This window comes from Lepidochelys kempii, chromosome 11, assembly GCF_965140265.1.
Source record: "Lepidochelys kempii isolate rLepKem1 chromosome 11, rLepKem1.hap2, whole genome shotgun sequence".
Lineage (NCBI taxonomy): Eukaryota > Metazoa > Chordata > Testudines > Cheloniidae > Lepidochelys > Lepidochelys kempii.
Genome location: NC_133266.1, coordinates 58934704 through 58959914, shown reverse-complemented (window position 1 = coordinate 58959914; position 25211 = coordinate 58934704). Strand labels below are relative to the sequence as shown.

The window sequence follows — 25211 nt, the reverse complement described above, 5'->3', positions numbered from 1 at the left end:
TAATATTTGGATTATCTGTATATAACAAGCACTTGATGACTCAAGAATACATACATTTGCATTCAATTTAATGGACTGCATAATTGACAGTCAATAGTACCTGTTTGTATCTATAATTATTGTGGAATCCAGTCTACACTCTTATTGGTTACATAATTCAGTTGTAGATACCTTATTCCAGAATGTAATTTTTACTTGCTTATGACATTGAAGAGAACTGTATATCCAATTTCTGACTATTCCAAGTTTTAAGATGGCTGACATACACCACATCTTAGTATATCAAACTTTTATCCAATGCTAACCTGGGACAGAGAGAGACACGTGTATATAGTCTGTAACCTGCTATCATGACTTTATTTTAGTACATAACAAAGACTAAAAATAAAGTGGTAGGATAAAATCAAACTTCTCAAACTGAGATGCAACATAATTTATGATTGGGCATATTTAACACATTAGAAAGAAAATAATTAGTGGAGAAAATTGATAAGTTTTGTGTCTGAATGTATGAACCTTTATGTTCTTTTAAAAATAGGTTTAAGGATGAAAAGCACTAAAATCATGTTGTGATAATTTGCTAGTTAGCTGGGAGTTTTGCAGTTGAATTCTGCTGTAAAGGAAGCTTGTGTGAGGTGTTATGGTGGTTGTGTTTATAGTTCTGCAGTTGTCTATAACCATTCAAAAACTTTTATTTTACAGGGAAGGTAGACACGTAGCAGTGAAAATAGTAAAAAATGTTGATAGATATTGTGAAGCAGCTCGTTCAGAAATACAGGTATTGGAGCATTTAAATGCATCAGATCCCAAGAGCACATTGTAAGTATAGAATTAGAATGGAAGATATTTTAGTTTTTAGGATTTCTTCCTTCCTTTGACTCTTTTCTAAAATTCCTCTGACTTTCTTAAACCATAATTGTAATATTAAAATTAAGTACTAAGATTGACATTGTACTACCTAAATAATGCAATAACCTTATTCTGTTAATTCCTTCCTTTGTCTCCAATGCTTATTATCTTCCCCAGTGTCCTATCTCATTATTAATCTAGATTTTTAAACCCTTCGGTGTAGGGGACTGTATTTTTACTTGCTATTTAATTATGTATGCTTCTGGCCCTCCACAAAATTATTTCTGTTTGTGGTTTCAGAGTAGCAGCTGTGTTAGTCTGTATCCGTAAAAAGAACAGGAGTGCTTGTGGCACCTTAGAGACTAACACATTTATTAGAGCATAAGCTTTCGTGAGCTACAGCTCGCTTCATCGGATGCATGTAGTGGGGAGATTTTTATATACACAGAGAACATGAAACAATGGGTGTTACCATACACACTGTAACAAGTGATCAGGAAAGGTGAGCTATTACCAGCAGGAGAGCGGGGAAGGGGGACCTTTTGTAGTGATGATCAAGGTGGGCCATTTCCAGCAGTTGACAAGAACAGTAGGAGGGGAAATAGTTTTTGTTAGTTGTATCCAGTTTGCAAATCAATTCCAATTCAGCAGTCTCAATCTCTTTGGTCACTCGATTAGACCTAAAAGTGGCAATTCTTCAACAAAAAAACTTCAAAAACAGACTCCAACAAGAGACTGCTGGATTGGAATTAATTTGCAAGCTGGACACCATTAACTTAGGCTTGAATAAAGACAGGGAGTGGATGTGTCATTACACAAAGTAAAACTATTTCCCCATGTTTATTCCTCCACACCCCCCCCCCCCCCCCCCCGTTCCTCACATGTTCTTGAGAACTGCTGGAAATGGTCCACCTTTATTATCACTACAAAAGGTTTTTTTTCCTCTCCGGCTGGTAATAGCTCACCTTACTTGATCACTCTTGTTACAGTGTGTATGGTAACACCCATTGTTTCATGTTCTCTGTATAGATTCTTCACAGAATCTCTCTGTCAGCATGGCTCTGTCAGATCTCTCAGGCACCACCATGCTGGAGAGCCTTAGGCAGCTTGCACAGTGCTCTCTTCTCCACCTTTCCTTGAAAGGCTTTTTTTTAAACTTTTGATCTCAAATCTCCCATCATGGTAAAATGGCTGTCAGGGGTTCTCAAACTTTTTCTTTCTGAGCCAGCATGTGTACTCCCCCATGCTATAAAAACTCCACAGCCTACAACTATTGTTTTTCTGCATATAAGAGCCAGGGCCAGCATTATGGGGTGGCAAGCAGGGCAGTTTCCTAGGGGACCCTGCAAATCTAAGTTGCTCAGGCTTCGGCTTCAGCCCCGGGTGGCGGGGCTTGGGTCACCAGTCTTCAGCCCCATGTGGTGGGGCTTCGGCTTTCAGCCTTTGATCCCCAACAAGTTTAATGACAGCCCTGCTTGGCGGTGCCCCCAACCCCAGGAGGTCCCGGACTGCTGGTTGAGAACCACTAGGCTGTGTCACTTTGAAGTGGAGCTTGAAAGTGTGCAGTTGGCTTGTGGTTGTCCCTGATGTCAGCTGGGAGATTGCTTATCTGTAATTGTTGTGTTGCCTTCCCTTTAATTCTTCTAGCTCCCAGTTAAGCTAGAACAATACATTCAAACAGGAAAATCTTACTATATATTGGGATAATAACTGCATGCTCTCTGTTCAGGTCAAGTACTGATATGCCTGCTGATACAGCCATTTTATGTAAACACTTGACATAGCATATCTGCTGTATTACAGTACATTTTACCGGGTATTTTTGTTTACAGTCGCTGTGTACAGATGTTGGAATGGTTTGAACATCACGGTCATGTTTGCATTGTTTTTGAACTACTGGGACTCAGTACCTACGACTTTATTAAAGAGAACAGTTTTTTGCCATTTCGGCTTGACCACATTAGGAAGATGGCATATCAGATTTGCAAATCTGTAAACTGTAAGTATGTTTAATATTTTTCAGTTGTTGAAATTATTCTTTAAATAGCTTGCTAATTTTCATTTTCTCTTGCAGTTTTACACTTGAACAGATTGACTCATACAGATCTGAAGCCTGAAAATATTTTATTTGTGAAGTCTGACTATGTAGAAGAGTATAACCCCAAACTGGTAAATCTGTAGTTTCAAATTGTTCTCGCTACAACATATCTCTGGGGCTTATTCTGTTCATACATTTAATGCTGTATATTTCATTTTTAGAAACGTGATGAACGCACACTAAAAAATCCAGACATCAAAATTGTGGACTTTGGAAGTGCAACATATGATGACGAACATCACAGTACTCTAGTGTCTACAAGACATTACAGAGCTCCTGAAGTTATTTTAGGTCAGAAAACACTTTTTTAACTTCAAACCAGCTTATTTAGAAAAACTGAATTTTTAGTAATTTCTACTCTTGTCTGCAGTGCTTGTTAATTCTGAAGCACCTTTTTGTTACATTATTGCCCTAAGTAGTCATTCTGATACGCAGCATTTTTTGAGGTCAGTTTGCATTTTCAGACCAAGTCTACTTTTTCTAGAGCTGGTGTTGCTTCAGAGGATAGTTTAACATTTTGGCAAACTTATACTGGCTTTCTATGCCCTAGGCCATTTACTTGCTAGCAAGAGAACTCTGCTTTCAGTTGCCCTCATAGTATAATGGATATCAGTTGTTTAATTTACTAATCTGTCTACATCACCACTTGGGAGTAGGTTAACTGCTTAATATCACTTAAAGGGTATTGCTTCCCCCCCCTCCCAAAATGGATATGAATCTTGCAATTTTTTTTTTTTTTGACAGCCCTGGGATGGTCACAACCTTGTGATGTTTGGAGCATAGGCTGTATTCTCATAGAGTATTACCTTGGATTCACGGTATTTCCGGTAGGTAACTATAAATTTTTTATATGCGGGGGAATACTTTTCTATAGCCATTCTGATGGTGAGGAAACCATTTGTCCTTTTCTTTTGTAATGGGAACATAAAGAAGAGAACATACAGCTGCACAGAAATGACCCCTGTTCACTGTGAAGCTTCTCTCTGCCTATGTAGGCACATATAGTATGCTACCAACATGGTTGATACATTAAAAAAATTCCAAAATCCAGCTTGTTCTCACTGTATGTCACTTATGGATCAGAAAAGTTGTCTTCAGCAAATAGATTCAAGATCCTAAATCCATAACTAAAATATGTAGCTTTAAAATTGAAACATGAGTAAAACAGTGGCCCCTTTAATTTCCAGTCCCAGAGTTCATGCTTTTGTTTCCCTTGCAGTAGTTTAGGTACATTGCTTGGGCATGTCCAAGTCTTAGCAGGTATAAAGCTTTACTGAGGCAATGCAACTGTAAGCTTTATTTTAATGACTGTGTTGTAGCAAGCTATGCTGAAGTTGTATTTCTAAACACATTTCATTTTAAAAATGACCCAAAAAAGGCCAGTCTCCTGGATGTGCTTGTAGTAGGAACAAGTTGTTATGGGAGAGAAGGTAGCTTTTAAAAATAAAGCTTTAATACTTTAGCCTTGCTTAACTGCTTTAGTATCAGAGCTGGGTGGGACTCTGTTTCTAAGTTTAGATGAAAACATAAAGCTTCCATTAAACTTTCTTCTTTGACCAACTCTATTAAAACAGCCCACCACCTCAAATGCTAATACTGAAGGCTGATACTGGTATTTTTTAACTTAATCTGCCAATGTGAGGAAAGTGTTTCTTAGTTTTGTGATAACATTTAGTTGTAAATGATTTGTGGAAGTTGACCTCTACAAATAAGCTTCTGACAAGTGAAAAGCCAAGGAAGTACAGTTGTCAAAATATGAATTGGAAAACTTGACAATTGTATATTAATCCACACATCTACTTAATGGTTTTTCTGCAGTTAACTTGGGGGGGGGGAACAAAACACCTTAGCATCTCTTCCTGAATAGACTTTTTTAAACAAATTAGAGGAGGGTAATAAGCTTAACTCTTCTACTCTTTCTTTAGACACATGATAGTAAAGAGCATTTGGCAATGATGGAGAGAATACTGGGGCCTTTACCAATTCACATGATAGAGAAGACCAGGTAATTATACTCAAACCTGTTTGCTTTATAATGGTTTAAAATCAAGTAGATTTTAATTTCATCTAAGTTAAAGTTCCAGTTCGTATGTTGGTTAGATATCCAGAGTTGTGGCTGAGAACAGCAATGTTCTGCTTTCCTGGGGCTGTAGAAAATGCACAAGTGTCTGAGGGGCATAGATATCTCAGGACAGTGTAATATTGACTTGAGCTAACGCCAAAAAACCCCCCCAAAACAAAAACCTGCTTACCTCTAGCTACCTATGCTGGCTGCAGAGTTCTGCTTCCAGTGTGATGGTCTGCAGAGGGTGGGTGGGTAGGCCTTCAGAAAGGTGGCTTCTATGCACTACCCTTTCTGCATGGTTGAGGCTGGACCTAGGTGAAAGTTGGCAAATGAGCACTGACTTACTGTACTAAGAAAAGACAGGAATGGAACCTCAGCACAGGTATCTTCATCCTGACATGGGGGTGCTTGAGCTAGGTACTACTTTCTTATTTACTGACAGGGACAAATGAATTGAGTACAGTATTTTTAAATTGATTTCCATAATTAAACTGTCTTCTGGTCCAGGTTTACCTCACCTCAGGCTGAAATAGGTCAAATGTCAGTTATGTACAGATACATTGCAAAGGATAATTGATCTGAGTCAAACCTGTTCAAAACAAATACCCTGTTTTCTTCACTTGTCCACATCTTTCTGCTCTGTCTTCTGATGTGTCAGGGGTGAGATATGTGATTAGATTAGCCTGGTTCATCCATTTCTATATGATAGCATATCTGTTCTTTAAGTGTTGTTACCTTCTAAAAACTGCATCGTGAAAGTATTAACAATATACACTTCTAGCCTCTTCCCAAAGGATTAGTTGATGGTCATATTACTGTTTTAGAACATTGGTTTGTGATTGCCTCTCAAACAATTTTTAATCTGCAGGAAGCGCAAGTATTTCCACCATAACCAATTGGACTGGGATGAACATAGTTCTGCAGGTAGATATGTTTCAAGACGCTGTAAACCACTTAAGGTAAGAGTTGATAACTTTGTTCGATGAAGAAGAAAAAAATTAAGTTTCCTCCACTAACATTGCTTTTTTTCCCTCCCCTTTTTTAGGAGTTCATGCTTTGTCAAGATTTGGACCATGAGAATCTGTTTGACCTCATTCAAAAAATGTTGGAGTATGACCCAGCCAAGAGAATTACTCTTGATGAGGCCTTGACCCATCCTTTCTTTTCTGCCCTAAAGCAGGAAACTCTATACTTGTAGTTCTCCAGAGCAGATATAGACTGTGTCAGTCAACAAAACATAAGATTTATTTATTTTGTACAGTTAGCTTTGTAAATGTCCTGTTTGTATCATGACCATGTTTCTTATTTGAACACTTAAGTTTATTTCAATAAAGCTGCTTGAAATGGCTTCTATGCAGCAGTAGTGGTTCCTAGACTGTTAATGATTAAAGTTTATTACTGTGTTCAACAGGGTGGTTGGTTTAGCACTTCCTGTGCTGAAGCAGGAAAAGATGTTTACAACAAAGCCTATAGGTATAAGGTAATGAGCACTTACTAAAGCTGATTTAGAAGTGAGGGTACACTTGAGTCACCCACAGCTGTGGGGCCAATAAACTAGTCTACCTCACCTGCTCATTTATCTTATGTAAGGAGCTAGATAGGGCATTTGCTGTATTTTAAGCTAGTTTCACCATTATGCCAAGGAAGCTGTACCTCTAGTATCAGAGGGAAAAAGGTGGAAAAATTAAAAACAGTGATCAAACTAGATTAAGAGTGGACAATTCAGGTTTGGAAGAGTATTGAATTTGTAAAACTCAGGAAGGTTTATACCATATAGCACAAGTTAACTTTGATTTGGCAAAACTGAAGGATGGACTTTATTTTAAAAAAATCCTTAGAAGACAAGTTACAAAGGAAGCAGATCACTACAGTAGAAACCTATTGAATACATGTGTGCCAAAGTTCTACCAAGATCACTCTAACAAGTACTTCACTCACAATGGGAATTTTCATTAGGTTCTGACAACATGGCTCCAAAGGTCTCCCTATTCTTGATTCAACAAGGATGTCCTGAGAAAGTGATACCATTAAGAATCTAGACATTTCAGTGTTTAGCATAGCTGGGTTTTTGAAAACAGGTAGCATTAGTAAGCCTATTGCCACAAGATGCATGTGCATAGTATGTCTTAAATGCATGGCCTTTAGAAGGTAGGATTAACACTATAGAAACTCAGTGATATGAGGGGAAAGGGTTTGGTTTGAGGTGAACCAGAAATTAGCAGTGAGACCCTGAGCAGTACCACTGAACAGTAGTTTGCCTTTAGTAAAAAATTAAAACTGCAGCTACACTTTGACTTTTTGGTCTCTCCCTTTGCTATTGGAGATGTTAATTATGCATTTTTATAGCATGAGTTCTAGTGATCCATAACCAATAAGAGTACATGGCATTAAAACTTGAGGGCAAGTTTAATAGGCATGTGACAGCTAGTAGGCTTGCTTTGCTTGGCAGGAGAAAAAAAAGTTTGACTACAGAATCTTGCCAGCTAGGGTCAGGTGTATGAGAGTTATCTTCCACTTGAATGGCAAAACTAGGGATCTAGAAGTTGTACAGAAACAAATTTAAGTTCTTAGGCATTTTTGGCAGCCCCCCCATATAAAAGGCTAGCCAATACCTATTTAGAGTATTACTTTGAAGAACATACCTGCATAAGCCAGTGCTTGTGAAATCAAGAGACTTACATAGAGAAGCTATTTCCATAGCAGTTAGTACAATTTCTCAAGTTTCATGCCAAATCACTTCTGTCCCCCATGGCCTTTTGGAGGTGAGACACATGTATAGTTTAATTTGCAAACAATTTCCATAACAAATCTCATTTACCAAATTATGACTACCTGTAAATGTTTATATAGAAAACCCAAGATAAAATGATTTGTGGTTGTGGAAGGCCTTACTTACATTATTACAGTAGAAAATACAGGAGGTAGAAACATAACTGAAAGGACTAATGCAATGTTAGAGTCAAATCTATAGCTCCTGTAAGCTACTTAAAACATGGTTTTAAAAACTAAAACCAGTATCTTCAATAACTATAGAAAACAGTTAAAATAAATTTGCTATGAGAGTCCTTGTATCATGCTTGATACAGGGAGGTAGGATGTAAGAACCAAAAAAGGACACACAAGACATGACATTTATCTACAGCTCCTGTTTGCTTTACTGAGGACACAGTTTCACAAGTCAGTCACCCTCTTCAGTTTCTGACTCGGACTCTGAAAAGAAAAAAAAAATTAGGAGATTGAACATTGGTTAACTCATGTTGCATAGTCCACATTTCTTTCAAAAACAAACTAATAGGATAGTGCCAGCTCAGCCTAAAACACTATTTTGCATTTCAAAAGGGTATGTGATACTACAGTAAGTGTCAATGCTTCTGGGAGTCATACATGACTGTCTAAAGATTAGACACAAATCAGCAAGATTCTGGTAAAATTAATTGCAGTGCAAGGAGGTTTTGAACATAGCATTGAAGTGACCTGACATTCATCTAGAGGAGCCCACAATTAACTCACTGGATAAGTCTTCAGTCTAGTCAGTAAACAGTGGCTGCCTTAGTAGGCTAATGAGACTAGGCCATTTAATTTATGCCAGCTGAACTTTTAAATGGCAGTTTCAAAACAGCCACCATGTTGTGGAAGTTTTACATAGGCTCAGATTCTGTTGCTTACATCCAATCCAAGTTGGAACGCAAACAGGAAGAACAAAGCTTAGTAAGACTCCCTCTGTCTACACTGCTTGGTTAAGAGCCTATCATTAAGGAACTTCTATCCCACAGGTTGTGTCTACACTAGCACTTTTGTCAGGTGTGTGGGGAGAAAAAACCCTCCCTAACCCAGTTTCACCAACAAAAGCACTTGTGTGAACAGCATTATGTCCACAGGAGATGCTCTCCTCACAATAGAGCCATAATTATGCTGGCAGGAGGCAGAAAGTGGCTACACAGGGAGACTTTACCTTGGTGCAGACAAGAGGAGATTGGGGCTAGCTATACCAGGGATTTTAGTGTTCCTTTACAAAACCCATTCCGGTGGTTTAACTTCAAGCTAACATTTCAGTCAGTCACAATTTAATTACCTTCTTCAGCATTCTTGAGCCATTCCACAAACTTTTTCATTTGTTCCAGAAAAACACTCTTTCCTTTTGCAAGATGTGCATCTTTATACCATTTCAAGATGGGTTCCTCACTCAGAACTTCAGCTGTTTTAAGACATACCAAGGCAGGGTTACTGTGGAAGTAGTCTGTGCCAACATACTGCTTTGAGGGCTAGCTTACTAGGTTCTCCCAGCCACACCCCTGCTTGGCAGCCATGGCACATGGTCACCCTTCACCCCCATATACTCATTCCCTTAAGGCTTCCCATTCCACACACTACTAGGAACAAGACTGTTTAAACTGAGTACCCATTTGTAGAGTTTGACATGCAGGTCTATGGCATATACCAAAGTCACCATTTGTTAACAATAAAGGTGACAGGACAATTTTTCTTCTGAAAGAGATGCAGTAGGAGGGGAGTGAAGTCTATTTGACAGTCATGTGACTAGTCAGTTTCTCTTGTATGTCATGCTAACAACTTGAGGCTATATTAGAGACAAGTTTCAAGATTTGTATTTAGTGAAAATTGCATTTAAGTTCTACTCTCAGAGGAGACTGCTTTAAAGTCAGGAAATAGTTAAGTTCCCACAGAAGGAACTGACACCATATCCTACTTCTGTTTAATATCTACTCCCAGAAAGTAGACAGTTTGTAGTCCATATGTGCTCCTTAAGAAAGGCCTGTAACAGCCCTGTCCCTGGAGTGCCATCATGCAGCCATATGGCAGAGATGAAGTAGAAAACCATTTTGTCTCCATGCAGAGTGAGCAAACTTATGGAAAGAGACAGGTGGTGAAGCTTTAAGCAGTACAGAAACCAGAGGAGGTTCTGTCTGGCTAATCTGTACAGCTCTTGCCAGAAAACTGGCTCATGTTTCTTTTCCCCATACGCCATATATATTTTTGCTATTAATAGATGGAAAACTTTAAAATGCAAGTTCTCTGTGTAGAAGCTAGACTGATCTGATAGGGCAAGAATGCACCAGGGCTACTAGACTCCAGCCAAAGATTAGCAGTTGACATTAAAACTCTCTCTAATGAGTTAGCATGGAGGCCCTTGCTCATCACTGCGGTTTAGCAATTTACCTGAAATGGCTAAGGATAGTGGTTTGTACAGATGGGCATGCAAGCACCAGGATTTCAGCTACCAATTAACTGACTGCAGAGAATCTTGACAATTGTGTTTGCCACAGGTCAGAAATTAGGTTTTCAGAGCTCTGACTTAAGAGCTGGAAGTCTTTGCAAACAGTTACATTCTGCAGCCTTAAAGCTTTAGTTACCTTTATAAAAGAGCACCACTATTTTCTGGAAGGCTTTCATGAAGTGAATGTTGTCATAACAGTACTCCTGAATCTTCAGTAAGAGTGTCAGTTCAGATTGACCTTGGGTAGTAAAGGCAGCAAGCAGAGGGCTGTATTGCTGTAAAGAATACAAGAGATTAGATATATATTTCCAGCCGTGTGTAAATCACTATTTCAGAGGGCACAGACATTGTGAAAATACCTCCAAACTGATTTAAACTAGGTTCCCCCACCCCCTTAGAGAAAAGGGTCTTTAATGCAAAAATATAAATGAAAAATTAAAAAAGAAGGTTACCTTAGTCAATGTAAAGGAGAATGAGTTTTACAAGTAACATTACTTAATTTTAAGGATTCATTCCATCCTTGATACTGTCTAGGTTTAACTGTAAAATTAATTCCCTGCAAACACAGAAATTTGCTATTTTTGCCATTTATACAGTTTTGAATTTTCTGAAAAAAGTTGCAATTTACACAAGAAACTTGCTGGTTATATGCATAAAAATTTATCTGATTAAGTAAGGTTCAATCCATCTACTGGCTTGGCAGAATTCAATTTTTTTAAATATAATTTCAACAGGTAATACTGATTTTTAAGCTGTTTGTCAATATAAAATCAGTAGTGGGTAAGTATGGGGGATCAGAATTACTTATTAAAGCTTTAATTTTTGAATTTGTCATAAACCATTAAGGCACAAGTTATTAACATCACATCAAAACATACAAAGTAAATCTTAAATCAGATTAAGACCTCAAACTTCCTCTGTAAGTGTAGATTACTACTGATGGAAACATTTCAGTTTGAGGTGAAATGGACTTTATCAAGATTTACGGGACGACAGTAACCCTGAGTCCAACAATCAAGTGCTGCATATTTAAGAATGGTGTCTGAAATCCACACTAGTGTTTTTAATACAAACTAGTTACCTGTGGGAACAATCTTTTCCTCCATTGAGTAGCATCTCATTTGTATTACTAGAGCATCTGGAGTCATCAAGCAAGATTGAGTCCATTTTGCTACATGATGTACAGAGTTAGGCTTTGTCTACTACAGAAAGTAGAACTACTTTAACTACACCAATAGTACAATCTCCCCCCTTCATGTGGATGCAGTTCTACTTTGAAGAGGGTGCATTATACTCCACTCCAGGACTTTTATGGTATAATTAGGTTAGGGGGAAAAAATGGGATAAGACTAATTGTCTTTATAGCAAGTTTAGTTATTCAGAGCTACAGCAAATACCTTCAGGTGCTTGATGGCTTGTTCTGCTACCAACTCCTCTTTTTTGTTCCATTCCACAGTGCTCATTACACTAGACCAGACTATGCCTATCACAGTCTGTTCTGAGATGTTATTTTTCTTCATCTCCTCCTTGACATACAAGATTATCTGCAAAGTCAGTGAGTTAATGTTAGTGTGAAAGCTACTGATTAAACAGCTTCCTTTGTGGCTTATAATCAGAATATTTATATTTCACTTTCACAGTCCCTTTCAAAGGTCTGAATTGCCTTAGAGACTAGCAGTTCAGTCATAGGTCAAGAAGCAGGGATAAGTTTTACATTTTACAATGCAAATACCAGGTACTGCACCATTAGTTTAGAAGATTAAATGCAAGTCACCAGTAAATGTTTGAGACCAAGAAGATCAGTTTTTTGAGCTGGTGGGAAGAGTGAGGACACTAACACCAAGACTTTCTACTTCAACTTAGCAGCTTAATGCTTAAGTAGTGACACCTAGAGTCATCTTCATCTAACGAATACTCCTTCTGCCACCACTCCAAATTCAGAGTACCCATGAGTTCTGTCCTCTAAAGAGGACAGATAGGTGGGTAAGACATACAGATGCATTACAGGTTTAGTCTTCCAACAGCTGCCAAGTTTCTCACTCAGGTACTAGATACAGCCCAGTAAACAGTTCTGTAAATTGACTCCTTTCCCTTCACTCTATTAATAAGAATCTCGGTTCTAAGATTCCAGGAAGCGAAGATCCAAGTAATGGTGAGTTATTCTTTGTGGAATAAACTACACAAAAAATGTCAAGAAACTTGAGAAGTTCACTTTTTTGTATCTGGTTTAAATATATGTATACTTACATCCTTAAACGGATCTCCACGTGACATCTGCTCTTGAAGTTCTTTCTGCAGCTCTTTACGAGCTCCTATGGTTTGTTGGTTCCGAACATATTCTGAAAGTTCTTTTAGTCCTGCATCAGTGAAATACTTTGTAAAGTGTTCAAGGCTTTGTTTGTTGGCTGGAAAGAGTTCCTAAAAATATATGTATATATAAAATAAATAAACTCCAACATTTACATTGACTCCCATGCATAGGAAGTTATTAGTGCCTGCATTTCATATTGGGACACATTTAAGTCCTAGGGTTGCCAAGTTTGCTTTAGAGAGACAAAGTGGGTGAGGTAATATCTTTTAATTAGACCAACTTCTGCTGGTGAGAGACAAGCTTTCAACCTTACACAAAGGTCTTCAGGTGACCTGAAGAGCTCTGTGTAAGCTTCTCTCTCACCTACAAAAGGTCTGTCCAGTAAACGGTTACCTCATCCACCTAGTCTCTAATATCCTGGGACCAACACAACTACAACACTGCATACCAGTTTTAGTAATTCAGATAGGTCAAGTGGACAGGTAACTGCAAGAGTAAGGACAGATAACAGCGTTCAGGTCATTCGACTACTAACCATCAGTCTGTTGTCCATGTTGACTTTACGAAGGCTAGCAGCCACTGCATTAATATCTTTCTCATTGATCCATGATTTGAACAGCTTTACTGCAAAAGCTGCAGAAACACCTGCACAACAGGAGTTAGAAAGTTACTGTTAATAGTTCAGTACGAAAGGAAGAGGAACTTGCTTGCAATGTTAATGGTTCTCCCCATCCTGTGGGGTCTTCAATTCCATAATATAATCAGCTACCTGAACTGTGACAAACCTTCACACAGGTGTGTGTATGCTGGGGTGGAAGAGAGGTAGAAGACTGCCAATTAAATTTCGCTTCAAAACTAGTTAGGCCAACAGATTGTGTCACTGGAGAAGACTCACTGTAATGCAGCAGAGAGAGTGCTGCTGCCACAGTTCACATCTATGTCAAATTTTAGCTTTGGTTTAATCGGTCACACTAAGGCCTCTTGGTCCCTGCTCCCAGTACCCTTCACCACCCAAAGGAATTGTTTAGTACTAGTAGTTACCTTCTTTAACCAAATTCTCATTGTAGAGGCTGTTGAGAATTGATGCATTAAGTGTCCCATTGGCCAAGAGGATACCTGTCAACATGGCCAGTTTGTTCCGCTCAGACTCTGAAAAACCTTTTAGGAACAGCAGCAGCTGCAATAGAAAGACTAATGGTAATCCTTCCAAAATGAAGCCACAAAGCTTAAATATCGCTGGTGTAGTCAGTGCCTCCCTGAACCAAAGGTTAAGATACAGAGGCTTGCTCCTGGCCATCATGATAGCTTATGATGGGCAGAAATACAAGATCACACCAGGAGTAGAATGTTACCCTGACAGAAATTTAATCCCACACTAAATTAGTTGTCATTTATATAATCAAATGCCACATTAAGATAAGGAAATTTATTCTAGTAAGTGAAGATTTAGTCACAGCACTCTTCCTTTTAGAGTGTGGGGTCATCTTGAAGCTTAGCCACAGGGTTTTTTGCTGTAATCTGAAGCCTGTTAAATACCTTTTTGACTTCATCTTCAAAGCCTTTTTCCAGGTATTTGTAACGCCTGATTAGCTTGTTAAAAACCTAGAAGACAGAATTAGTACATTACTTTTTGCCTTGTTTAGAGTCCAAATGGAATGAGTTTCAAACGGCTTTGTTGAACATTTGGTTAGATTAACAAGTCTGGAAGTCTGGTGTTTTTGTACCAATGATAGTTTGCCACCCTACAAAGTAACAGTTTTTTTTTATGCTGCATGTCTAAGGCCATTTTCTGAGAGGCTTCCAAAATCAAATAAACCTAAACTTTTATCTAAACACCAAGACCAGTTTTTGGAGACAGTTATTCCACAGCAATGCTAAACATGACAGCTAGTTATCAACCATTGTACATAAAGGTGAGATTCAGGCAAGTTCGAGTGTACACTCAGGACTCACCTGAGCAAATGCTTGCATGGTTTCTAGATCTTCTTGTGCTGCAAATACACAGACATCTGTACGCATCAGGTCATCTGCCAGAGTACCACCTGGGGCTAGAAGAAGTTTTAGTGTTAATACTTTAAATATGAAATACCAGTTTTAATTTAATACTTTTTTTGATCACCAAGAATTACACTTTTGCTTATGTATGCAAAGAATCAGTAAAATGTGACCCTTTGAACTGCTGTAAGTTTAGTCTTGTACAATGCTGAATCTTATAGCTGTCCTTTACTGAAGATCAGTGGTGACTACACCACTGAACTAAATATAAGCCTGCAGACAATTTTACTTTGTCATCTGCTATTGTTGCATTGAAACTTAAGTCAAGATGTACCAATAGACCGATAACTCTCATTTGATATTCTGCACAACAGAAGAGCTTAAGACACTAAACGTACTTGGTATTATGAGAACCATAATACATTGATTAGTTTGTCCAAAAAACCCATGACCCAACAGATCATGAAAGTTTTCCTTCCAACTGCAGCTACAAGAGTAAATTTGTTTAATCCTAAATATAGCATCTAAAGTCACTTAGACATGATTAAAAAAAATTAAAAATAACTGTCAAATTGAGTGACCCAGCCCTGGAAGCACAGCATAACTGTTGTAGAGTTGCATGTACACATGAAGTTTTGAATGGCTCAGAAATTAAAGCATCACAGTTTAGTGTTGGAAGGTTCTTTTAAAGCTTAACCTCAATAAAGTCAAAGGAGAAAGCAAAAAATAGACAACCATGGCTCCATCCCACAGCAAAATATCACTTCTATGCACGAGTCATTTGTAACATTTAAGATTGGATTTTCAAAAGCATTAGTACAACTGCTTCTAGATAGTCAATGGGAGTCTTCCTGCTGATTCCAGGGAGTTAGGCCAACTGAGAGCAATTTTGAGACATCCCACCCTAGATCTTCACACCAAATTTGTTAGAGGCCAATCAAAAGTACACAAGGACAGGTCAAGTGGGGTGAAAGTCAGTTTTGATTTAGAACAGAGTCTTTGTAAGATGCAACATCAAGACTGGTCTGTTAATTCATTTATTATACAGCAGGACTTCTGGTTAAAGGCAACAAAGTCCTGTTGCTTTAAGACAACAGAGGCCTGATCTACAGTAGAAATTTTGGGCATGGCTACACTGGAAACTTCAAAGCGCTGTTGCGGGAGTGCTCCCGCAGCAGTGCTTTGAAGTGTGAGTATGGTAATCCCATAATGCTCTCCCAGCACTCCTGGTAATCCACCTCCACAAGGAAATTAGCTCCAAGCAAGAGCCTGTTTACACAAGCACTTTAAAGCGCTCTGACTTGCTGCACTCGGTGGTGATTTTTCCACACCCCTGAGCCAGCAAGTTAGAGCACTATAAAACGTAAGTGTAGCCAAGCCCTCAGGTCATCACAGCAGTGTGTTTGGGATGTCATGTGTGACATTTCAAGAATGAAAAAGCAAAGAAGCCATCACTGGAGTTCAGATATGGAAGGTGCTAATCAGGTATTAGATTGAATTCAATAGTCAAGTCAGTTGTTATAATACACAACATCCAAGAACTTAAAATGGTACCACTTCATGTGGGAAGAGAGCTCTTATTCTTCGGCAGAGCCAGCAGTGGAAATACAAGTTTTTCTAACATTTGCGGATGCTACAAAGGAAACAGTAATTGATTTCTTTTAATAAAGAATTACAAGACGCTTTACAATACCCATTTCATCATCCATATCTGAAGACTATGGATTGAGGTTTCCCAAAAGGTGGTAATCTGATAAGAGCAAGACTTCAGAAACACATCCTATTTGAATGGATAGGATACGCTTATCTTCCCTCCCAAGACCTCTACACCTCACTGTTAAAACGGCCAACCTCCCTACCAGGTTGAAGGCCTGAGTGGAAGTTATTCTGACACCTCCCTGCCCACTCAAACAAATCCTGCTACTTCTTCCCGCTCAGAGTTTTCAAAACTCATACATCTTTTCATATCCATCACTAAACTTCTCATTCAGGGCCTTCTCCTGTCTCAAATACTGCAACATCCTCCTCTCTAGAATCCATAGAGCACACACTACCCTCTTCCAACCTATACAAAATACAGGAGCAAGAGTCCTCTTCCTTGCCCTTCATTTTGATTATCTTACTCCACTTGGTTCCCCATCTATTACCACATCAAACTCAGGCATCATGCATTGTAATTAAAGTCCTATATAATTTTTTCCCTCCTAATTTATCCAAACTCATATCTCCTTCTGCCCTCTTCCCAGTTTTAAGAGTGGGAACCTTGACAAATGCCCATTTGTCAGCTTATCATAACAAGCTTTTCCTTCCATATTGCCCTCTGTGCATGGTCCGGGGGCTTTGTAAATTAGCTCAAAGGCCTATTCGTCATATTAAAGTCTCTTGAAGATTCACTTCCACAAACAAATCCACTTGACAAGCAGTAAACATCTGTAGGTGTCTACCCATAGGTTATGGGCTCCTTGAGGCAAGGACAGTTCATTCTTATCTGGAGAGTGCTTAGCACATGGTGGACACTACTATAAGTAGTGCTTTCTACAGTGAAGTAATTTGTTGGATAAGTCAGGACCCTTTGGTTCTACTGACTCAGTCACTAATGTACTATGTGACCTTACGAAAGCCACTCAGCCTATTTGCTTTAATTTCCCGATATGCAACTTTACAACCCTCTCACTAGTGTTCTGTGGTTTAGTATTAGTACAGTGCTTTAGGCTCTTCACAAGTGTTCTAAAGAAATGCAAGTAAATTTTCAATACCATTGTTAGTGGCCATTTAAAGTTAATCGACCCTTTGAAAGCTTTATCACAGTAAGCAAGCACATGCTGCATGATCCAAGTTCTACTTTTTGTAAAAAGTTACACTCACTGTTGAAGATGCACCTTTTTTAAGGTTATAACAGAAGACAAGCGTGCCAAATTATGCACAAACTTTAGAATGGAAGAACGTTTAAGCTTTGAAGAGTTCAAGGTCAATCATTTAAGGCAGTGTCCCCTCACAGTAGGAAACATCCCTAACCCAACGGAATTGAAGATTGTTTATCTGCTGTTTTGTACATTCTTCTCAAATCCTGCTGTAAATATTTCCCAAACCCACTGCCATACATCGCTTCTACAGTAGCGAGAACAGGCGACCTAGATGCAGCATATCAGAAGTCTTGTTAAGTCACTTGAAGCGAGAAGCGCAGTTTACTGTTGAGGGAATAATAGCTGCTGCAGTATCCATAATTAAATGGAGATGATTTAGCAGATGAAACTTGATATTGCATTACGAAGAAGTGTTGCTGCTGGTCTGCCAGTACTGGATGCTGAGGTCCTGTTTGGAAGCCTCAGGACAGTGACAGCTTAAAGCTGAAGCAAGAGCCCCAAGCTTTGGTGCTGTGGCAAGTAGTAAGCAATAAAGGCCAAGAGAGGAAGCAACAATGGAAAAAAATAATTGAAAATAGAAAGCCATTAGTTATGAGAGCTGTGACATTGCATTCCATATGTTTTATGGAAATATGTTTATAAGTGAATATAACGTAACTGGAATATGCTTTATGCAAAACGTCTTTTGTAAGGGATCATTACAAAGCTTATGATCTACTGAGTATGTTCATCCTACTTGTATGAATGTATCATTCTTGTATCTGAAGCTAGAAATATGAAGTATTAGTCTGAAGTCCTATTGTAACTATGCAAAGTGTGGGCCATTAATGGTGGTTTAGAATCTTGATGGCTCCCATTAACCAGGGCAATTGGTTGTAAATGGCTGTTCACTTGTAAGCCTGCCTGTGTTCATGTAAGTCAGGCCAGAAAGAAAGAGGCTTGGAGTCTCACAGGACATGTGACCATGTCACCTGGTACTGGAATCCATCTTAAACCCATTTAGAAGGAGGGGTGGGGGACCCAGAAAGACAAAGGATTCACGCCTTGTGCCAGAGCCATAAAAAGCGGGTGGAACAGAACAAAGGAGGCTGCAGTCATGAGAAATCCCCTAGCTACCACCTGAGCTGGAACTAACAAGAACTGTACTGGGGAAAGGATTGGGTCCAGATTAAGGAGTCTAGTTTGTGAAAGACACTTATTGGAATGTATCTGAGGGTGAGATTTACCAATTCAATTTCTTAAATGTATTTGGCCTAGACTTGCGTGTTTTGTTTTATTTTGCTTGGTAACTTACTTCGTTCTGTCTGCTATTACTTGAAACCACTTAAATCCTACTTTTTATACTTCATAAAATCACTTTTGTTTTATTAGTAAACCCAGAGTAAGTGAAGTTAACCTCTGGGGGAGCAAACAGCTGTGCATATCTTGCTATCAGTGTTAGAGGGTGGACAATTTGAGTTTATATGTATAAAGCTCTATACAGAGTAAAAACGGATTTGGGGTTTAGATCCCATTGAGAACTGGGTGTCTGGGTGCTGGAGATAGGGGACTTGCTGAGCAGTTTTTAGTTAAAGTCTGCTGCTTTGGGGGCACGGACCAGACCTGGGTCTGTGTTGCAGCAGGCTAGTGTCTGGCTGAACAAGGCAGGGTTCTGGAGTCCCAAGCTGGCAGTGGAAAATGGGCTCAGAGGTAACTTCAGCACATCAGGTGACAGTCCCAAGGGGGTCTCTGTGACCGAACCCATCACAAGAGCTCTTCCATCCCTGAGCAGGTAACCATCATAAGACGAGACACTATAATACAATTAGAAAAGGAGTACTTGTGGCACCTTAGAGACTAACCAATTTATTTGAGCATAAGCTTTCATGATGCATCCGATGAAGTGAGCTGTAGCTCACGAAAGCTTATGCTCAAATAAATTGGTTACTCTAAGGTGCCACAAGTACTCCTTTTCTTTTTGCGAATACAGACTAACACGGCTGTTACTCTGAAACCTATAATACAATTAGTGATTCTCATTGTGTTCAAGGATATAAGATTTAAAAAGTGAGCCATTTGTGCTGCAGTGCAAGCAGCCACCCCAATCCAGTGGAGCAGAAATTAATGCTCTGTTACAGCATAATCTATGTACCACAAAAGTTTGAGGCAATCCAAATAAATAGCATCCATTTTTAAACTTGGGTGACAAAGTAGATCAATAACCTACATTTAAGCATATGTGCAAGTGTCATTTGAGTCCAAATGAGAGAATGATGTGTTCTATCAAAGCAGCCATATTTAAAAGTTTAGCTAGATACTTACCCAGCATTCCACCAGCCACCAGAATGTCAAAGAGTGTCTCTGCATAGCGGCGATAGTCAAGTTTTGCTCCAGAAGCATCAAGAAACTTTGCTACTGCTTCCAAGTCACTGCCAGTTTCAGTTAGACCTTGAATAATACAGTCCTGAAACTGAGTAGGGTCAAACCTCTCTTTTTCATCTGCAATAAAAGAGAAAGCATTGGTATTTGATAAACCTATTAGTTACAGGAGCTCAATCTCACTTTAATTTACAGAAAGTGACAGTATTATTTTTATCAGCATCTTCCAACTTCAGGAATTCATTCAGTAAGGAAACTGGCAAGTTTCCAAAGTGTTTGAGTTTACCAGGGAAGCCAGAAATAGGCAGTGCTGACTGTTACTTTGCCATTAGTTTAATACAAATACATATGAGTTTAGCATTAGCCATTTGACCCAAATGTGTCAGTTATCAACTGCAATAGCTGCAGTAATAGCCACCATTGATCATCTTTTTGATCACTTCAGTGAGAATATGCAACTATGTTTAGCCTTGAACAAATTAACTGTTCACTTAGAAGTTACAAGATTTTGACTCCGAAGTCTTCTCCACTTAAGGCCAAGAAGCACCAATACTTAAAATTACACATATTGCATTCTAATCCCTGCCTGTTTTCCCAATCATTTCTTCCTGCTAAGTTTTGCAACAATATCAAGTTTTTCCCATTTTACTGTCTCTGCATCAAGAGAGTGAGAGCCAGATTATGCTAGGGCTGAAGATTTATCCTAAAAATATATCAAAAAAAAAATCAAGAGTAATGGAGCAGTCACACTAAATTTAGTAAAAAGTCTCAGATTACCAAGACTATGGCTACACTTGAGACCTTGCAGTGGCACAGCTGTACTGATGCAGCTGTGCCGCTGTAAGCACTGGAGAGCTTTCTCCCAGCGACATAATTAAACTACCCCAATGAGCAGCAATAGCTATGTCGGCAGGACAAGCTTTCCTGCCAACACAGTGCTGTGCACACCACCACTTATGCTGGCGAAATTTATGTCGCTCGTGGGGAGGGGTGTTCTTACACTGCCAAATGACGTATGTTTTGCAGACATAAGTGGTAACATAGACACAGCCTTACCATAACAGCTCAGATTTTTGTTATTAATTACTATATAAAAATGCCACTGCAATCTCCTCGCCCCAAGGCGTTCAGAGGCCCAAGCCCCTCCTTGGCTAGCTTGAACTAAGACCCAGCAGCCACCACCTCCCAGGCCACACCAGAGACAGCCAAGTAGGTGGCCCTGTGGCCAGGTACCTCCCATATGGGCAGCAGGTCATGGGGGAGCCCCTGCCTGAGTTCCTGCTGCGAAGGGAGGTCTCAGCACTTCTCCAAGCAACCTAACCTAGGCAAAGCTAGGCTGCAGTCCCCCTCCCTGCTGGTGATGCTAGGACTTCAAATCCAGACATCATCTAACACGAGTCTGGCCATTTCTCATTTAAATTAGAAGTGCAAGTCACTAATGAGGCTAACCAATATTTAGCATTACTTAAACCAATATTAATGCTTTCTGAACTAGTCACTAACTAGTTAGGCCTACCACTCTCTTGTAATAGAAGCATCAAAAAGCATTTGCATTTCAGCATTTTGCCTGTTATCAAGTTTCAGCTAAACCAGTTGAAAACTATTTGCACGGTGCTCAGATGAAAGGACTGAAATCTAGTTCTTAACCAGAAGAGATTCTGAATGCAACTGTCCTGCTCTGAGGTTTGCTTCAAAGCCATGGAAGAGTGTGAAAACAATGAATTGTGTCAGAACTTAGTGAGCAGACAGATTTAGGACAAAAACCTGAGTCTTAAATAGGAAATGCTAAAAAAAACTGATTCAGAATCACATTCCATTAGCCATGTTTCAGCCTCTCTCTTCTGGACAGAACCTGTAAATTTTGTATTTGGGATCAGTCATGCTTGCTATGGCCAGTCTTCACTTCCAAAATAGACTGCTCTTAACATAACACCTCACTTTTTTTGGTAGTGAAGAAAAAGCCTAAGCAACAGAAAGGGAAGGTTCTACAGCTTCCCTCAATCATTCTTTCAGGGCTGTCCTTGAAGGAGTTGTCATTTGTCAACTAGGTAGGAGATTCCTACTGAGACAGTGGTGGAAACCTTAAGTCGATCAAGTCCCCCCCAAATGCTTCCTTCCATTTTTTTGCCAGCTGTTGAGTCATTTCACACCTGACTGACATAGCTATGCCAACTTAAGTATGTGTTCAGAAGATGAAACTATGACAACTGAACAGTGCTTCCATCAAGGTAGGAAACTTTGGGGAGGTGGTGTTCCCTGCACCCATGCTATGGGATTGTGCCAACACAGCTACACCAACATAGCTATGCAATTATAGTCTCCATAGTAAAGACATCCTGAGAAATGGGGGCAATCTTTTTTGAACAGCCATCTTTACAAGACTAACAGAGGTAGCAGAGTCACTGAAAGGGAATACAGACCTAGACTGAAGCAATATTTTGAAGACAATTAAATTCGAAATGTTTCATATGCAAAACCAAACTAAACCCTACTCTTCCACTTCAAAATCAGATGTGCCATTGGATGAAACACTGAACCAGAGAAACAGATTTTCTGTACTTTGAGATAAGCATGAATCCTATCTTCAGTGTTTTACTTTGATGAACCTCTTATTATTACAGACTATTTAATTCCTTATTTCCTTCTACTTGAGACAAATCAGGTAAATTCATACACCAATCAAAGCTAATCATATGCTTTCATAGTCACTACAGTTAGAATGAGAAATTAGAGAACTGAAAAATGTGAGCTAGCCAGCCTTCTAGAGAAGGTAAGAACCCTCCTCACCTTCAAGAAATGTCTAGATTACAGCAAGCCAAGACCCTAATTTATAAACAGCATCCATTTCCCTCTTTAAAAGAGAATGGCAGTTTTCTTCCAGCTACTTATTAGCCACACCACTCTCCAATTACCAATGACTCCACCATTTCACTCTAGCCTTTTACCTATATCTCCACTTTTATTGTTTCCTCAACAGCTAGAATATTTGTTCTCATTAACTAATCTAGTTACAGAAAGAGGAAGTAAAGTTGCCTTCATGGACTGAAATTAGACCCTAGAAGAGCCCATCAGCTCCCACCCACACCCCTTGAAGAAGCCTGAGTTTTCCCACAAATCTAATGACAGCAAACTTTCACACTGGTTGAAGGTGTTCTACATTAGTTATTGTTTGGAAAGGAGCATAATCAGAATTTAAGATGTTTTTTATGGTGCAAGGCACATTTAAAATGAATTAGCCTACACTGAAAGTATAATTATGGTAAAAAATGCATTTCATGTTTAAGTTTATAGATCTTTATTTACAGATACCTACCTAAACAAGTTCTTGAAAGGCTAGACCAGTGGTCCCCACACTTTTGAGAGTCACACCCCCTACACTCTCCACCCCCCCACCCCCCCCACTGGGAGCAGGGCCACTGCTGGGGGGTGGGAGGAGAAGAAGAGATGGGAAGTGGACAGGGGACCAAGGGCACAGGAGGTGGGTCTGGGGCCACAGCCAGTGGCTGAGCCAAGAGCAGAGCTTCAGGCAGGCTGCAGTGGAGGCCAGCAGCTAGGCCTGTGGCCAGGTGCAACTCCACTCCCAGTCTCCCCCCTGGGCTGGGGGCTGGCATGGGGCCAAGAGCAGAGTTGCACCGGGGCTGGGTACAGGTGCCGGGGATGCAGGACCAGAGCAGAGCTAGGGGGCACTCCTTCCCCACCCCTGTGGGGGCTGGCCCAAGATGTTCCTCCACAGCCCCTTAGGGATGCACCCCAGTTTGGGGACCTCTGGGCCATACACAATGTACTAATAAGCTTGTGTGCATTCATTCTCTTGCACAGCACATGCTGATAGGTCTTCTGTACAGAGTCGACCATGAGCAACACACAAAAATGGTTAATATTTACCTCTTTTTCTAGTTTTAAAACGCTGGCCTGATAGCGTTGGCTTCTGCTGCTTTTGATTATTCATAAAAGACACCCTGTGAAAAAAGAAAAGTTCAAGATATCCTTAAGAGGCAGATGATTTTAACTCTAAGCATGTGTATCAGCTACTGTACACACCTGCTTGTGAAAGGAGTCCACACTTTAAAAAGAAATTATTTTTTGAGAAGGGCTGAAGGCTTAGAGTGCATTCCTCCCCTACTTTTCCACAACCACACGCTTGTCAGGGATATGAAATGCAAATCCTGCACTGCCAGTTCTTGGGCCTGCCTGGTGGCTAAGAACATCTACAGTACTGAAGTAACTCGGAGACAGAGCACAGTACATTTTCACTAAAGCCATGCAATATTTACTAGCTGTTATGGCAAAGACAGGTTAGTCTAATTAAAAGACATAAAAGGATAACCTCAGGGTGAATGTGAACTTTCTTGGCGTCTGAGGTGACCTTGGGCAAATCACTCTCTCTGTACCTCAGTTTCCCTATTGGTAAGATATGAATAATCTCGATCTCCGTTGCAAAGCACAGTGACAGGCAAGGAAAAGCGCTCTACAGAGGTGAGGCGTCATTAATGACACCCGGAGCTCAGATCAGGCAGCGCCGCGCGGGCCGGGCCGACACGGGACGATCCCGCACAGCGGGGTCACAGCCCGGCGGACCCAGACCCCTTCACCCATTGACGGGCGGGACAACACGCATCAGACCATGAGGCGTGCGGCGCGGGACTAACCTGCCGAGGCCCGTCCTCGCTCCCCGCCCCGGCTCCCCCGCGAAGCTGGCGGCCCAGCATCCCGTGGCCGCTCCCGGGGGAGGAGCGGGCCTCCACGCCGCACCGCCCGAGCGGGGATTGGGGAGCTCCCAGCCCCCACCCGCCTCCCTCTCGGCCGCGGCCGCTCAGCACCCACCGGGCCTCCCTGGGCGGAGGCGGCCGCTGCAGGCGCTCTGGAGCCGGTAGAACTAGGGGGAGGGAGGGGGGGTCTCCTCCAGCCGGGCCGCGCTCACCGCCGCTGCCTCCCCGTCACAGGCCGGGGCTTTGTTACCCGGCAGGGCCAGGCCGCCGCGGGGGGGGGGGGGGGGGAACAGCCCGGCAGGGCCCGGCCTACCGCCGCCATGGCCCGGCCTACCGCCGCCATGGCCCATCCCGTCCCAGTGCCCGGGGAGCCCCGCTGCGGCGCGGCCCCCACTCCTCCCAGCCCAGTGCCCGGGGGAGGCCCGGCCCGGCCCGGCCCGCGCCTCACCGACTTTAAGGCAAAGAGAAAACGTCCAGGAACCCCTCGCTGCAAGCTACACAGGCGGAGACGGCGGCAGGCGGCGGCTAAATCCTGCTGCGGGCGGAACCAACGCGGCGAAGGGGAGGGAGGAAAGGGTGGGGCCCGCCTCGCCTTGACAGACTCGCTGGGAGAGACCATCCCACCCCGGAGGGGAGAACGAACCTACCTCACTCATTTCGTGACACGGCCCACCCCCCAGTACACAGCCCCTCCCCCACGTACACTTACAGTGAGGGGCGCCACGGAGT

At 41.0% G+C, this 25211-nt stretch overlaps 2 protein-coding genes across 11 annotated transcripts in view; one reads left to right on the top strand and one right to left on the bottom strand.

The window, feature by feature from the left end:
* Window positions 1–6360, top strand: part of CLK1 (CDC like kinase 1) — a 14548-nt gene extending 8188 nt beyond the window's left edge. For 4 of the 5 annotated variants that reach the window (XM_073306374.1, XM_073306372.1, XM_073306373.1 and 1 more), the window contains 8 exons: window positions 703–819; window positions 2682–2848; window positions 2924–3018; window positions 3109–3238; window positions 3692–3774; window positions 4873–4952; window positions 5881–5971; window positions 6058–6360. In XM_073306374.1, the coding sequence (XP_073162475.1) occupies window positions 703–819; window positions 2682–2848; window positions 2924–3018; window positions 3109–3238; window positions 3692–3774; window positions 4873–4952; window positions 5881–5971; window positions 6058–6210 (916 nt within the window). In that variant the 3' untranslated portion in view covers window positions 6211–6360. The remainder of the gene's footprint in view (window positions 1–702; window positions 820–2681; window positions 2849–2923; window positions 3019–3108; window positions 3239–3691; window positions 3775–4872; window positions 4953–5880; window positions 5972–6057) is intronic. The other variant, XM_073306375.1, reaches the window with a different exon arrangement.
* On the bottom strand, window positions 3690–25211 carry BZW1 (basic leucine zipper and W2 domains 1). 6 transcript variants are annotated; one of them, XM_073306381.1, is made up of 12 exons: window positions 25192–25211; window positions 23659–23732; window positions 19717–19893; window positions 14510–14604; window positions 14093–14158; window positions 13598–13733; window positions 13092–13201; window positions 12493–12663; window positions 11643–11789; window positions 10382–10520; window positions 9085–9207; window positions 3690–8222 (listed from the first exon to the last, which is right to left on the bottom strand). In XM_073306381.1, exons 2-12 carry the CDS (start codon window positions 23720–23722, stop codon window positions 8191–8193), a joined length of 1260 nt encoding a protein of 419 aa, XP_073162482.1. In that variant the 5' UTR covers window positions 23723–23732; window positions 25192–25211; the 3' UTR covers window positions 3690–8190. The 6 variants fall into 6 exon arrangements, with proteins under 6 accessions (XP_073162482.1, XP_073162483.1, XP_073162478.1 ...); XM_073306382.1 differs by lacking the exon at window positions 25192–25211 and adding an exon at window positions 24935–25058; XM_073306377.1 differs by lacking the exon at window positions 25192–25211 and adding an exon at window positions 24931–25020.

What these genes read in the sequence shown, in the direction of transcription:
- BZW1 (XM_073306381.1), bottom strand. Translation starts at nt 23,722, where the DNA reads ATGAATAATCAAAAGCAGCAGAAGCCAACGCTATCAGGCCAGCGTTTT. An exon ending in TGAGAATTTGGTTAAAGAAG is followed by an intron (nt 13,202 to 13,597) that starts GTAACTACTAGT and finishes CCTGTTGTGCAG; the next exon opens with GTGTTTCTGCAGCTTTTGCA. An exon ending in AGTGGTGCTCTTTTATAAAG is followed by an intron (nt 9,208 to 10,381) that starts GTAACTAAAGCT and finishes GTCTTAAAACAG; the next exon opens with CTGAAGTTCTGAGTGAGGAA.